This window comes from Sitophilus oryzae, unplaced genomic scaffold (assembly GCF_002938485.1).
Source record: "Sitophilus oryzae breed Bouriz unplaced genomic scaffold, Soryzae_2.0 scaffold_910_pilon_pilon, whole genome shotgun sequence".
Lineage (NCBI taxonomy): Eukaryota > Metazoa > Arthropoda > Insecta > Coleoptera > Curculionidae > Sitophilus > Sitophilus oryzae.
In genome coordinates, this window is record NW_022147540.1 from 84,108 (window position 1) to 100,081 (window position 15,974).

Here is a 15,974-nt window from a genome sequence, read left to right on the forward strand (position 1 = left end):
AATACAGAAAATATTTGCAAAACGGCTAAAAATTTAAGAACACTTTAAATAAAAAAACGTTTACCTTTTAATTTTACATCTGAAAGAAAAATAATATACAGGGTGTTGCATTTAAAAAAATGAGATAAAATATTTTAAATATTACGATTTTGGTGACGCCTTAAAAAATATCCTATATACGATAAAGTAAATTTTTCTACACGAATTTATTCTGGTATTCTTCGTGTTTAAGAAAACATAGCTAAGTATTAATAAAGTTATATTCACTCTAGTTTTTTACCACCTTTCGTATATGTTTAGTAAATAAGAAATAGAATGGCCACACCGCAATGTGCTTTAAATAAAGACGGTAATATATATAATATATAATTTTATGCCGAATCCAGTTATCTACAGAAAATTAAACTTGTTTTAAATAAAAAAAAAATTGTAGAGAATCTCTGAAATAGATAATAATATAAAAATATGTCATTATATATTTTTTCCGCATTTCTTCCCATCAGAAGATTTTCAGATACAGAAGAATTGTTACCTACACGAAATGTGAAAATATTCTGTTTTCAAGCAAGTTTTTTACTCGATGATCAATTTTTATATTTTATTTTATTGTGAACTCATATTTTCCTAAATACATATCTGTGAAACTATGGCGAGTGCCACGACTATACTTTGCCTAGTTAATAAACCACGACTATGTCACGGGAGTGGTCACGGGAGTCGAGAACAAGGTCATATAAAGTGACAGAAAAAGAACAACGGATTTGACAAGGAGTAAAACTACTAGTTTCCTTATACTATGATATTACTATAGACAAAGTTTATTCTTTATTTTTAGAAAAACTTTTGGCTGCAAACTTTTTGGTTTACCCTGTATAAATCTAGGACACATCCTATCGACCTTTTTTTGTGGTTTTCCACATCTTTTCGTTATTTTCCCGTCCGCGAGAAGATCAATCTTCTTTACCTGTCCGATCGGCTACGCCTGTCACATGTTAACCAAATGAAATTTCGTGCTCTTTTGTAGAGGAGTTTATTAATACAAACACGGGCGTTATTAGGGAACAGATTTTTTTGGGCCTCTTTTGTAGTAGATTCTGCCGTGTAGTCTATACGTGTATAAAAAAGAATGAGATTAGAAAACCGCTAAAAAAACGAACTGGGTTATTAGAAAAAGAACAAAATACACACACCGGAAAAGTCTAGGGATATTACAATTTTATCCAGCCATCGTCAGTAATTTTATTATTTGCATTTCTGATATAATAAAATTAAAATAAACAAATAGTTTACAGGACGTATTGGAAATAAAAATGCGAAATTTACCGAATTTTTCAAATTTACCTTGATTTTTATTGAACTCAAAAAAATACACACATTTTTTTTTATTCTAAACTGTGAATTAAAAAAAAGATAAAACCATTTTTACTTAATAAAGGGTATAGCGTCCTCTACTGTTCATTACAGCTCTACATCGTCTCTCCATGCTCCTGATCACGTTGTCGATCTCTTCTTGAGGTACAGCCTGCCACGCTGCATTCACGGCCCGAACAAGATCCCTACGAGTTTCACGAGGCATACCCATTCTCAAAATTCTTCTTTGGACCGCGTCCCATACGTGCTCGATGGGGTTGAGGTCAGGAGATTGTGCCGGCCAGGGTAAGATGTTTAATTGATGAGCATTGATAAACTCACTTCCCGCTCTGGCCGTATGAGGCCGTGCATTGTCATGCATGAGAATGAAGTTTCTCCCAAAATCATTGGCATGTGGTAACACGACAGGCTCAAGAATTAAAGCACGATATGTGATTCCTGTTAGAAACCTTTCAAGAAAAACGAGATCGGTTTTTCGGCCTAACTGGACTCCTCCCCAGACCATAACTGTTCCATCTTGATAAGGGTGCACTTCCTGAACATGATCCAACCGAATAAAATTTCCCGGTTCTCTCCATACCCTAAGCCTTCTCGAATCCGGATGAATTCCAAAGCGTGACCCATCCGTGAAGAGAACATTGGCCCATTGTTCATTCGACCACTGAACATGATCTTGAGCCCACAAATATCGTACCTCTCGATTTCCTCTCGTTAAGGGTTGAGCTCTCCAGGGGCGTCTGCTTCTTAAGTTGACCTCTTTTAATCTACTGCGAACAGTGTCAGGACTAACGGTCGGGCATTTAACTGTAAAAAATGATCTTGCTGAGGGGCAGTAATGCGATATCGCCCTGTGTGCCTTTCAGCCGTTTATTTAACTTAATTTTACCAGATAATTTTGCCTTGCATCGTGATATTTTGATAAACTACACGGAAACTGAACTTGAGCTGCTTTTAAATAACATGCCAATAACCAACATTTTACGTCGAATAAATTAGTTGATTGTTTTGATTACCTAATTTAAACCGGCCGACTATGTAATAAAGTTAAATAATGCATTTTTACCCCGTTTATGAAAATAAGTACTTTAGAAAGCTCGTAACAAGGAAAATAAAATAATATACAAAATATCATATTTAAAAAAACATATTTTTTAAAAAACAAGTTTTAGTCAATTTAAAAAAAGACAGATTCCAACGAAAAAATAGTTACGTCACTGCATTCTACGTGAAAAATTGTAGGGGAGACCGTTTTCACCTTTTCGATAAGTTATGATACAAAGGGGATCGATAAATGCAATCATTTCAGATTCGCCCTGTATTTTAGGAAGTAAGAGAGCTAGGACATATCTGTATGTAGCATCTTTAGTTTCATAAAAAAGTAACAGCGTAATGTGAAAACCGCATCTTTGTATCTCGACTCATAAACGAGAAACCCTGCAAAACACACGAAAATGGGACACCCTGTACAGACGTACTGCCAAATCAAGAAATCAACTACGAATGAAATCCAAGATCGATTTATATATTTTATATATTTTAATATTTTTTTGTGTTTGTGATAATTCCTTTGCTACATCCTCCAAAAACCGACAGTACGTGGATGGAGCGTTTCGAGGAAGTAAACGGACGAAGTAGCGTTTTGACGAAGGAGGAAGGAACACACAGTCGCATAAAATCGACATTTTCCCATAGTAAATATATGATTTTTGAACGAAGGGACGCGAGGAAGTAACGCGAGGAAGGAGCGAAGTGTGAGTATGGGGCTTAACACAATAACTCAAAAACCGCTAAACCGATCTTAACCGAAGTTGGCACAAAAATACTGTGCCACCCGAAAATCTGGCTATTAGTTTTTGGTGGGGGCGGGGGGTTGGTAAGGGGGGTAAGGTAGGGGGTTAAAAATTTTAAAAAATAGTAACTCCAAAATTACAGTAGCTAGCGGTTTTCAATTTAAGATTAATAATAATATTTGCAACAAACTTTGTAATAACATCAAAGTCAGTTAAAATCGCAGTTTTTGAGATAAATGGAAAAATTCCTTTACTTTGAAACTAAAAGAACTGCCTCCCAACTTTTTATTAACATATTTTAGTATGGGCGGTTATACGTGCCTCCCGGCGCCGGCGCCAATTTTTTTAAAGCTATTATTAAGCGATTCACGAAGTTATCTAAAGACTTACCACTTATTCTTCTTTTTGATGTAGTCCTTTTCTGATAAATTAATTAAGTATATACAGGGCTTGGAGGTCAGGAATAAATACCGATTTAATACTTCAATCTGCAAGAAAAAATACACTGATAAGCACAAAGTGCTTAAAAAATTGTTATATCATTTTAATGAAAAAAAAACGAAGAAGATTATATCGAACGAATTTATCAGTCATACGTTCAATTCATAGTTTAGTTAGTTATATGTACGTATATACGTTCAATTCACTATGTTATGAATTTTATCATTGTGAAAATTTGTTTCTCTAGTTTTCAAAATTCAAAAATATATTTGTGACGTTAGGTTAGAATATGTTTCATAATATAAGCGCAAGCGCATACTAGAATATTCTTGAGACAAGCACAGTACGTCGATCCGTTCTGTAGCGGACAATTCATGGGCGTGCCATAAATATTTTAGATAACATTACTTAGTATACAAAAATTTCAAAAATACCGAATAATTTTTTTTAACGTTTTTTTCACGTAGATGAGACATAATCTTTATAAAAATTAAAAAATCACGAAGAAAAACAACAAAAAAATAATAAAATCAGGCAACTATTTTACCGATAACGACTGCGCTGTTCTCCAAGCTCGGTCTACTACCGTCCTCGTACAAAAACGACATTTCTTTAAGTTCTTGAGGTTATTGTTAGTTTAAGGTTAGGACTAATTTTCGAAGTATGAACCTATATTTGATAGCAATTAAACTTTTAGTTAAGTAATAGAGGGCGCGATTTTTAAATTCATTGTTACTAACCATAGACATATTCGGCGCCGGGCTGACTAACTGGAATTAAAATTTCGCGCTGGGGATTCAGGTGATAGCTTTGCTGTAAAAAATGTCAAGTTGCCGCAGTTATTTATTTATTTCCTGACATTGTCATTCGTTTTGACACTTTAGTTTCGTATTACGAGTTTTGGGTTTAATTAAATAGTGTTGTGATACTTTAAGCTGTTTAAAATGTTTACTAGCAGACCTCGAATATTGTTCTTTTTAGAACCTCCTTTAATGCGAAGTGTACAAGATAGCTTAATAGCCGTAAAAAGCTCATCGCAGCTTTATTAGAATATTTTCAACGGGAAATCGATAGTAATAGCCCTTTAAGTTCCTTAAATGCTGTTAAAAAGGCCAGTTTTGTTGATGTAAATAATAACTGTTTATATATTTATAATTAATTTATTTTTGTTTCCTAAAATATTTTAATTAAAAGAAAATATGTAAAAGTGGACCAAGCCGGTCCAGCTTAATCACATGACTATAAGTTTATTTAATATGAACTGTATCACAACAGTAACAAATTCCAACTAATATTTAGAAATAAAACTTTTCTCAAACATCAAATTTAGACATCGAATAAAAAAAGAGAAATAAAAAACGACGTTCTAAAGAAACACTCAATGACTTTACCATACCAGAAAAAATGAACAACTGTGTATCAATATAAAATATAATTAGTTACAATAATCCTCTTAACCTTTCACCGCCCCAACCAATACCGCTAGCACATATCGTGTCCATATCGCATCGACATCAAACAAACACGACATCTTTCGTCATCATTATGCTAATGCGATCAAAACAATCCGCCCAAGAGGTGGGCGTTGTTCCGAATCGATTACAACAAAATAAAAATAGGAAAAAAATAACGCAAGGCAGTGAGGGAATGATAAATAATGCCGACGACGAGCTAGATGCTATCGGATCGGATGAATGATTCCATTTACAAGGATCGACACAATGCTAATGTGCCACAACAATATCGCCACCTGGGGGCGCGGCGGTCGTGTGGCGACGCGGGGCGTCCCCAGACGACGGAGACGGTCTTAGCAGGTCGACGGTGAGTTGCAAGAGTAACTTGTGCCGAGAGGAAGAAGATTTATCTCTAATGGTTTTTATGTTGCTGTTTTAAAGCCTTTTCACATATAAATACTGTAACTTTAAAACACCCTGTGCAATAATTTTGTGAGTAAATTTCCCCAAAACATTACTTACGAACAGAACTATAACTCCTGAGCATTGTGTTTTTTGATTCGTGTCAACCAGGGTAGGGTAGGTAGAAAATTTTATATTTTCTACCGTATTAACTTGAAATCTTTACTTTACTTTTTTAACAAAAAAAAATGATAAAAAAGATTATACTTACGTCTTTAGAATCCCAATCAGCAAACCGTATGTGTTTCTTTTCATCAACTAAAATAGTTTTTACTTTCGCCAGTGCATCCTGGAACAAAAAAAAACATATTAAAAATATAGCTATTATTATTCACTAATTGTATATTATACATCTAGAATATCAAAAATCCCAATGACGTTGAATAAAAAAGAAGAAAATGACTACAAGAGAAATAAATAAACTAATAATAGAATTATGCTAAACGATCTCCCTGTACAATCAGTGTTAAAATAGCGATAACAATCTTTGAATTGTCATTGCGACGGACCACACGCCACGCATGCGCTCATCTGCATAACGGCGTCCTTTTCGAATAGACAGCAGAAAAGAAAAATAAGAAGAAACAGTCCAGTCATCGGCACCGAAGCACAGATATTAAAATTAATAGACAGATATTGTATATGTCCTCTAGAACCACGGTTGCAAGATATTTACTTCTTTCAAGAGTGGTCAACTCAGTAAACAGAGATTCTTGGTCGCTGCATATAGTGATTACTCTATGACAGTGTTTTAATTATAACTATTTTGTATGATGAGTTATAACTCAAGAAAGGGGGACACAATAGATCTTTAAGCTCGCGGTGATTAACTTAACCACCCTCTCATATAATTTACAACTTACAAGCTGAATAAGGTGATCATGATGATATAACTGACGTAATCTATATCTTTTGACATTCATGGTGTCATACGCGAGACCTCCTTCGAGCAAATTGATTTCGACGATGTTCAGAACGAATATCGACACAGACGAAATGTCATTCAACGTGACGTCCCGCCGAGAAGGCTAGTTATATTGTGGTTATTCATTCTTCTTTCGTTTTCTTATATTTAAGCTTGTAAATAGCCATAATAGATTAAAATTCCGATGCGTCAGCAAGGATATTAAGGCAATTTCTTATACCGTTGAGTGGGTTTTAAATAAATATGATTAAAAAATAAAGAGAAATTGTTCTGTTTTAATACTATATTATCACAGATTAGGTATACTATATGTATACAGATAAAAAACTTATCCCTAATTCGTGGTACGAAAATTGTTTTTTATGACGATGTGCAAACGAGTAAAATTTCCTGTGCGCAAAAATAAACTCGCGTAAAATAACAATAAACAGCGTAATAGAGAGATATCGCTAAACCGAATAGCGTGCATGGACGTTAATAAGGCCAGGTGTTATTTCCTTTCGTGAGGTGGTATTAACTCTCTTCATTTATAGTTTTTTAGTTATCGGAGCAGAAAGAATTCTGTTCGCGTCGCGTCCGCTATTTAAACTTAACCTAACTTTGAATTTAAAACTTTGAAATTGTTTTGTTTACTAGGTATTTTAAAACTAAAGGGCTAAAGTGCTTATTTCCAGTGCTTTATTGTTCAACGTCTGCCAGTGGGTTTAGGGCAACAAGCAACAAATTCTCTTAGAAGGGCTAAGTCGTCATCTGCTGTAAACCTAAGCCTCTTTATAGGTTCTTTAATATTGGAAGAGGTGGAATCCATATTTTGGGCCATATTTATTTGACTAAAACTAATCCCAGCTACTTAAATATCAAATAACCTAATAAAACTAAAGTAATAATTCAAAACAATTCAAACATAACCTAAAATAAAAGATCTCGCCGGCCGGCCCCGGTTGTCAAATACCCGCACATGCCCATTTAAGTAATTTTTAAACCTTATTTAGAAATAGGGCTTGGTGTAATTGATCCGCAAATTACGTCAGGCGGTAACGTTATTAGCGGGTGTTGCGTTAAAAATTGACTCGCGCATATCGTAACCATGATAAGGTACGCGTAAATACTGCATAACGCTATTCGGTTTTCCGATATCTCTCTAATAACTGTGCCAGTCAGGCGCTGTGCACAATTTTAGAGGCCATAAGTGGGCGTGCTATGTGCGCAAACTAGTAACCTAACTAGTGCCCGATTCCGAAAATTGGAACCACGAAAAATAATAAAGAAAAAACAAAGTTTATTATCTGTATAATCTATGATATTATTAAATTACAGCACAAAACATCCCCCTTTAGAACATTTTCTGTAATGGCAATGACTGGAAGTAAAAGCTATACTGTGTTTTATATATAAATTACTATTTTTTATTGTAATTTTTAATATATATATATATAATGTAATTTTAATATACCTATTTCGTTTCAATTAAAAAAAAAACGTTTCTGTAATATTCCAAAAAATTAAATAAGTATATATTATTAAATTAAATATAGGGATCGATATTTCATGAATTTGGGGAGCTTCTTTTACTTTCATTTCATGACATAAAAGTCAAAATTCTAAAGGGAATATTTTGTGAATTATAGTCTGTCCAACATCAGGATCCGTGGCAGTGAAAATTATGTCTGTCATTTTAACACACACCTTAATTGTATTTTCTGTCATTATTTATTTAGACCATAAATATACGTAATTACTTACATATTCTGGTTTCTGTTTCTTATCCCCGCCACGTAACACTGTCCGTTCCAGTTTTTCCAGGTTCTTCATCAAAACTTCTTCGTCTTTCAGTCTCAATTCTTCCCCAATAATGTCCAGGTCCCTTATAGGGTTGACGTCACCTTCTACGTGTATTACGTCATCATCGTCAAACGCTCCTATACAAAAAAATCAATTTATAGTACAATATACACTCAAATGCAAAACAAAAAACGCAACAGAGAAATTGTTGGTCAATTTAAAGTGTTGTATTTTTGTTATTTTTACCCTTATTTTCATGAATTTTTAGCAAGCTCTATATAATTATATCACCTCTTATTCGTAAATTCAGTTTTTATAAACTGTATATTATACAGGGTTGATCGAGAGTTTTTTTTTACCCTAAGTTTAAAACACCCTGTGCAATAATTTTGTGTGTAAATTTTCCTAAAATATAATTTTACGGTCAGAACCATGTCTCCTGGGCATTTTGTTTTTTGGATCATATCAATACATGCCTTGGCTAGTTTTTAAGAGCTAAATGAGCTTGCCACCAACAATTCGCAATTTTTTCATTTATCATTTCATTTGGTGATAATTGTGTACTACTATGAACTGCCCATCGTGTGCTACGTTTGACAATATATATATATATATATATAGGTATAGATATATATATATATATATATATATATATATATACTATATATATATTCTATATATATATATATATATATAAATAATATATATATATATATATATATATATATATATATATATGAAGCCTCAACTGCCTCAATGACATTATGAACGGACGTATACAGGCAGTTATAGCAGCCAAGGGTGGTAATACTAGAGTATTCAATGCAGTGTAATATGACGTTACGACAATAGTCGCCTAAACCATCTCTTCATATTAAAAAACTACATAAAAAAATAATGATAATTAAAAAAATTGCAAATTGATCGTTATCATTTCATTCACATGAATCAAAAAACAAAATGTCCAGGAATCATGGTTCTGACCATAAAATTATATTTTAGGAAAATTTACTTTACTTTACTTCCCGAAACGTCAAGCATTTTTTTGTCCGTTAGGCAAACTTGTTTTTTAATAAATCACTCCTGACAGCTGCCCAAGTAGCATTTGGACGTTATCTAACGTCGGGTATACGTCGCGTTCAATAAACCCGACGTCGGGTACCAACGTCGGTTCGACCGCCTGACGACCCTTATTTGCACCTAAATGGGGAATACAGATTCGGGTCGCCTCGACGTCGGTATCTGACCTAGTAAGGAATGTAATTCTACCAATTACCAACGTCATATTACGTTGGATTTTAGTCACTTAAAATTCGTCGCTAAGCACTTACGTTACGTTTGGTTTCATATTCGCTACCAAGAATACATAAAAACCTAACCAAACTACCTAATTACAAATGGATTCATAATCACAACTCGAATATAACTATAAGTGCCTATCTAATTTCATATTATAATAATTCTGAATTATTAATCCAGACATCAGTTTTATCAACGGAAGTCACTTTTTTGATATATCTGATTCAAATACTCCGGAAAACAACGAGCGCCTTCAAAATTAGGTAGATTTATGAAATAAAAATGTCTATAAAAAAGTAACTGGCAAAACATTTTTTAATTTTCTAGCTGGTTTAATGATAAAACTGTACTGTGGTTCCCCCAAAACTCAACCTTATCAATATTATTCTACTAGAAATCGAAATGTGAATATAAATTTTAAAAACAAAAAACGATTCTAAAATGGCTGAAAATGGGATACTTGTTAAGAATGGCGGATTTCTGTGTCCGACTTAATATGAACTACCAATATACCAATTCCGACCGGGTCTCCAACATTAGTCGTCTCACACGACCGAAGTCATCAAACCGGACGACCGGCAATCGTATTATGACGTATATAATTCCAACGTACGCCACGTAACCTCACTTTGCGTATCAGTGATTTGTGGATTTGTGCAACTATATTTTAGTTTTGTTTTCTCCTTAAAAACATGGGCAGCCACTTTTTAAGCCTAATCTCACATGTGGGAGGAGGATGAAGTCTGCTGGTTTCTTAAGCTAAAAAATGAAATTAAGATGCATCAGTGTAATGCAGCATTTCTTCCGGATAAAAAGCATTTATGGGTGGAGGCAAGACATCACTACTACTATTATTTTGCAAAAGCCTCGACCTCTTTCTGTAAAATGTAGATGAATGTCTAAATGCCTTTTTAGTGTTTTTAGGCATAATAAAAAATTAAGTTTGTTTACAATAACTTTTATTAGGTTATGTTCATGATGTTCATTAGGTCGCAAATGCTACTTAATGGGTTGTATTTACTGACGTAAATAGAGATACGTAAATTAGGTTATAAATATGAACATAAAATACAACAAAATATAATTGGACGTTACTTTAGGGATTATCAGTGAGACGTACCCTATTCGGACAACAGGTAGACGTCGGGCTAGTTCAAGTATATGTACGTCGTGCAAGCCAACGTGGGAACGACGTTGGGAAAGTAATAAAAATGGTACGTTGTTATTTTGTACGTCGACAGATCGTTGGATTTACCGACTCGGATTCAACGACGTCGCTTTTAATAGGAAAGCGACGTCACCCGACCTAAATTTGCACAAAGTCTGACGTCGCTTCAGGTCAGATTTAGTTCGAAGTCAGATAGATGCTACTTGGGTGGTCTCCGTTGGATTAATGCAGCAGTGTTTACAAAAAATAACTATTTTATTTTGCAGATTTTCTTACAGTGTAAGTTGCAAAATACCCACAGGTCTTTTTTGAAGCTCTGTATTAATGTTTTTCTCATAAAAAATACTTACGGCAAAGATGGAAAATCGCATCACAGGCGCTGATGTGCGACAAAAACGCATTTCCCAGTCCTTGACCTTCGGATGCTCCTTTTACCAAGCCAGCTATGTCCACGATGTTCAAAAATGCAGGAACTTTACTGCAAGACAAAAAATAACACTATAATAACAGTAGGTATAAAATAACGTCAAATTTTGGCATTATCGCCGTAACAATACAAATTGACTCGAATCACTTTCACAATCTATCGCTGTCGCGTGAAGATTTCGCTCGGGCATCCCTGTCATTATCTATTTATATTCACTAACAGGTAAAATTGAAAATATATCCTCTAACGTTGCTGGTTTATTAAATTAAAAGCCTATCATTACAGTTCCGATTTTACACGGTGTCGTTTGAGGTACGTCCTAGAAACTATACAGAGTGTTTGATACAAGTTTTGAGTCTGAACGTATTCGTGCATCAGTTATTTTGTATTGGCACATTTGAATTGAAACATTTTCTGCAATTTGTGCCCAAGATGTTCAAATAACAACAAAATACCAAACTAAAATAATCTATGTCTGTGTGTGGATTTCAAAATGAAAACAACCATCAACAATGTGGACCTCCGCCATAATTTTTTTGTCTTCAGATCTTTGTTTTTTGGTTTTCTCGCACAAAAAAATGTCTGGTAAAAACAAACTCATCGTTTAATTTAATAATGTACAATCAGTTAACGTACTTTCATATTTTTGATGCTCCTTCTATACAGGGTGGTCCGAACTGTAATCTGGAAACTTCGGCAGCATATTCTGCAGATAAAAATAAGCAAAAAAGTTCGTATAAATGTATGTCCTAAAATGCCTAGTTTTGGAGATACAGGGTGTAAAAGTTTTATTTTTATATAGATTTTTTCGAAACAATTTCTGAGGTAACGTCAATATTTGGATGGAAATTGATGCCTGGCAGTTTTTTGACATGAGAAGTTTGATTTTGATGTCATTATGACTTTTATTTGTAGAGGGTGCCATCTACATGTGTTTTAACTGTTTTGAAAAATAATAACTTTTTGTCCGTACCGGTATAGAACTATTGAGTGAAAAGATATATACATTTTCGTAATTTTTTACGTAAAAAATATCTCTTGGTAAAAATCGTTACGAGCAACCGTTCTCAAGATATTTAGAATGGAAATAGTTAACACCTGTCATTATTGACAAAAAAATAAACATGTTGAGTAGATAGTTATTTGACTGAAATGATAAATTTGGGAACTTTTTATTTTTTTAAATTAATTATAAAATTTTCTTTGAAAAAATGATGATTTGACACAAAAACATTTCAAATTTATGATTTCAGTCTAATAACTATTTAGTCAACATGTTTATTTTATGTCAATGATGACAGGTATTGATAATTTCGATTCGAAATATCTCGAGAACTATTACTCGTAGCGATTTTTATTAAGATACCTTTCTTACGTTAAAAAACTCGTAAATGTATATTATTTTACTTAGTAGTTTTATTCAGGTACGGAGACGAAAAGTTATTACTCTTCCACCCAGTTAAAAATATGTAGGTGGCGCCCTCTACAAGTAGGAGTTATATTGACATCAAAATCAAATTTCTCATGTGAAAAAACTCCCAGACACCAAATTTCATCTTATTAATATTGACGTTACTTCAGAAATTATTTGAAAAAAATCGAAATAAAAATGAAACTTCTACATCCTGTATCTTCGAAACTAAGCATTTTAGGACATACATTTATACGAACTTTTTTACTTATTTCTATCTGCAGATGCTGCCGAAGTTTCCGGAATACAGTTCAGACCACCCTGTATATACCACATATATATATTTTTGTTTGAAATAGCAGAGATTTTGTTTCGATTTTATGTCCAAAGATGCTACTTGGGAAATATGTGTAAGACGTAAAAGACTATTTTTACGCGTATAAAACTATTTATTACACATAAAAACTGTTTTTTATGCGTAAAAAACTTTTTGTTACACGTAAAAAACTACACACACCGGAAAAATCTAGGGATATCATTTTATTAAAGTTAAAAATAATTTTTTTGAATAAACAACCACATATTTGTAGGCCGATTCTTTCTACTTCGATTGAAACGAAGTAGTAACACTAGTTATTTCTAAATTTGGGATATTTGCAGAAGTGTTTGTGCATTTTTTGTCAAATGTATAAAAAGCACCTAGCATCAATTGTTCGAATTTAACCTGTACTGGCTATGTGTTTATGACAACTGGCCAGAATTATTCAAATAACTCTGTTTAGTATTAAACGACATTATGGAGCGTAGACATCTTAACAGAGACGAAATGCTAAGGGCCATGGGTATGCTCGGTTAAAAACGGTTGTAGAACACCAGTTCTCGCTTTTTTTCCTCATCTCCTACACCTTTTAGCGTCTTGTGACGGTTTAGTTTGTGTACTCCGTACGTCAACTGCATGTGTGTCCAAAAATAACTTTTGGAGAAGCGTCTGTTTTGGGTCGGATTTTTTCCGGTGACATTTTAGGGGTTTTTAATGGAGATTTTGAAGGTGAAGATGGATGGAAATGAGGCAAATTAGGATTTTTCGAATATTTCGGCGTGTATTGCTTTATTTATGAAGTTTGGTAATGGTGTGGTGGATTGTAAGACTGTCTTTCATTCGTTACTTTGTTTTTTTTTCTCTATTTGTTACACATATTTTTAAGAATGTAGTGATTTTTATTGTGTGTTTTTTAAAATCTTATTTATTTTTTCCAAATAACTTTATAAAATAAGTATTCGTATTAACATTTTATTGGTGACAACAAAACTTATTATTAAATTACCTAACTCAAGAAAAAAGCCTTTACTAAAAAAAATAAAAGCCAAAAATAGTACTTTAACCGCAAGGGTAGATTAAATGATATTTTAACAGCGAGGATAGATTAAAAACTTTATTTCTTCTCGCGCGTTTATTAATTGCTTCCATTTTTGAAAATTTTTGTATTCCTTTTCATAAGTTATTCGGGATTTAAATGAAAGTAGTTTGGATATGGCGTTTGTCGCCTCAGCCTGAATATCTCTTGGTAATTTAATTATTTCGTTTTGAGCCATTTCTGGCTCCAATTCAATCAGCAATCGACACGAAAGAGAATTAAAAAATATGGACTCGAAACTGACAACTAAAGAGACAGCTTTATTTATTTGTCAAATTACATAGAAACCACGCCAACCCAGCACAATATTTTTTCTACTCGTATAAATTCCTTGAAATAATAATTTCTGAATATTTTTTAAAACGTAACTCGCTATGGAAAAAATATTGTTTTATACACGACGATAAAATTACATTATCGTTTCCCGAAATTAATTCTTTCGGTCGACGATAAAATACCATTTTATCGTCTTGTATAAAAAATAACTATTAACTAACGTTATAGATTTTTATTAATCATATCTTTAATTTTAATATACTTAAAAAGTTTCTAATAAGAGAGAAAATATTAAATAAACACTTTTTATTGACAATATGGCGAAGGTGCCTGCATAAAAATCCAACCACACCAACAGCTATTATACAATATTATGATAGGAAAATATATTTTTTTATTTTAAATTTTTGATGAGTATTTTACAGTTTGTCCCCGGATTGTCTTTACAAGAGGAAAAACTTTTTTATTATAGAAATTTTGAGAAAAATATATTCTTTATAGAAAATTTTGCTTTTTCTAAAATGTTTAATTCCGTTTATATTTTTCCAAATTTCCATGCCGTTTTAGAGAAAATTAAAAAAAAAATAAAAAATAGTTGTATTTTTTTTCCTAAAAATCCTAAAAATGAAAAGTATTATAATATCATTTCGATTTCATTCTTTGACAGATTGTTATTAATAGAATTTTAATTAACGTCATATTAATAATAACCCTCTATCAAAGAATGAAATCTAAATATTATTATAGAAAGGTAAGAAGTAAAAATTCTTATGAGGAAATTCTTATCTTCCTCAAAATGTCAATAATAAAAAAGTTTTTTCTCTTGTGAATACAATCCGGGGATATACTGTACGATACCAAATTATTTTTATATCGAAATCTGCTTCATGAATATAGAAGTGCTTTTTGAATTTAGTTATAATTAGTATAATACCAATTTATTTTTCTATAACTATAATTGATCATTTTTTGATCATCAATTAATTGAACCCATTTTAGAAATATGTACCCGTTTTTTCTAGTTATTTTTTTTCTAGCAACAAATTATATAAATTTTGGAGTCATATTCTTCTTAAACTTCGCGACAATTTTTGATTGAAGAATACTTATTGAAATCTAAATTAAAACATTTTCTTTTCATTTTGCTGCCGAAGTTTCCCGAATACGATTCGATCAACCCTGTATATTTTGCAGTCAGCGGAATACTGAAAAACACTTTGACTTATAATAATTACATAAGTATTTTTCACGACTATAATATTTAAATAATATTAAACCCATTAATAATTAGGTTAACGATACATTTCATAAACCTACCCATATTTCTTATTCCTTCCCGTTTGTATTTAGTCCAACAATTTTGCCGCCCTTTATCACGCAATTACGCGCTCGATACTTATCCGCAGCAGGGCCTGTCTACCGCCCTTTCCACCCTCGACCGCCCAATGGCGGTTCGCGTCCGCCCAGGGCGGCGAGACCGACCCACGGACTCGAACCCGTCCTTAACCGGGTGTGTCGCCGCCGGGAAATGACATGTATGATATTCAAACAGACGTTGAAATGAAGAATAATGTGTGTACGATTGTTATTACACGTGATGGAACATGTGTTTTGAATAATTGTGTATATGGGCGGTTGTAAGAGAGAAAGTTGACAGGTGTAACAAGAATTGAACAAAAATTATGTTTTGATACTTTTTTTATCAATTTTTAACGGTCAGGTCTATGAACGAAAGCACGAACTAATTTAGGTT

At 33.0% G+C, this 15,974-nt stretch overlaps 1 protein-coding gene across 1 annotated transcript in view; it reads right to left on the minus strand.

Moving 5' to 3' along the window:
* LOC115890776 (obg-like ATPase 1) overlaps positions 1 to 15,974 on the minus strand; it is a 66,668-nt gene that overhangs the window by 15,750 nt on the left and 34,944 nt on the right. The window contains exons 4-7 of the mRNA XM_030911110.1: positions 11,043 to 11,170; positions 8,187 to 8,362; positions 5,730 to 5,807; positions 3,552 to 3,649 (exon numbers count right to left, since the gene is read on the minus strand). Of these exons, the coding sequence (XP_030766970.1) occupies positions 3,552 to 3,649; positions 5,730 to 5,807; positions 8,187 to 8,362; positions 11,043 to 11,170 (480 nt within the window). The remainder of the gene's footprint in view (positions 1 to 3,551; positions 3,650 to 5,729; positions 5,808 to 8,186; positions 8,363 to 11,042; positions 11,171 to 15,974) is intronic.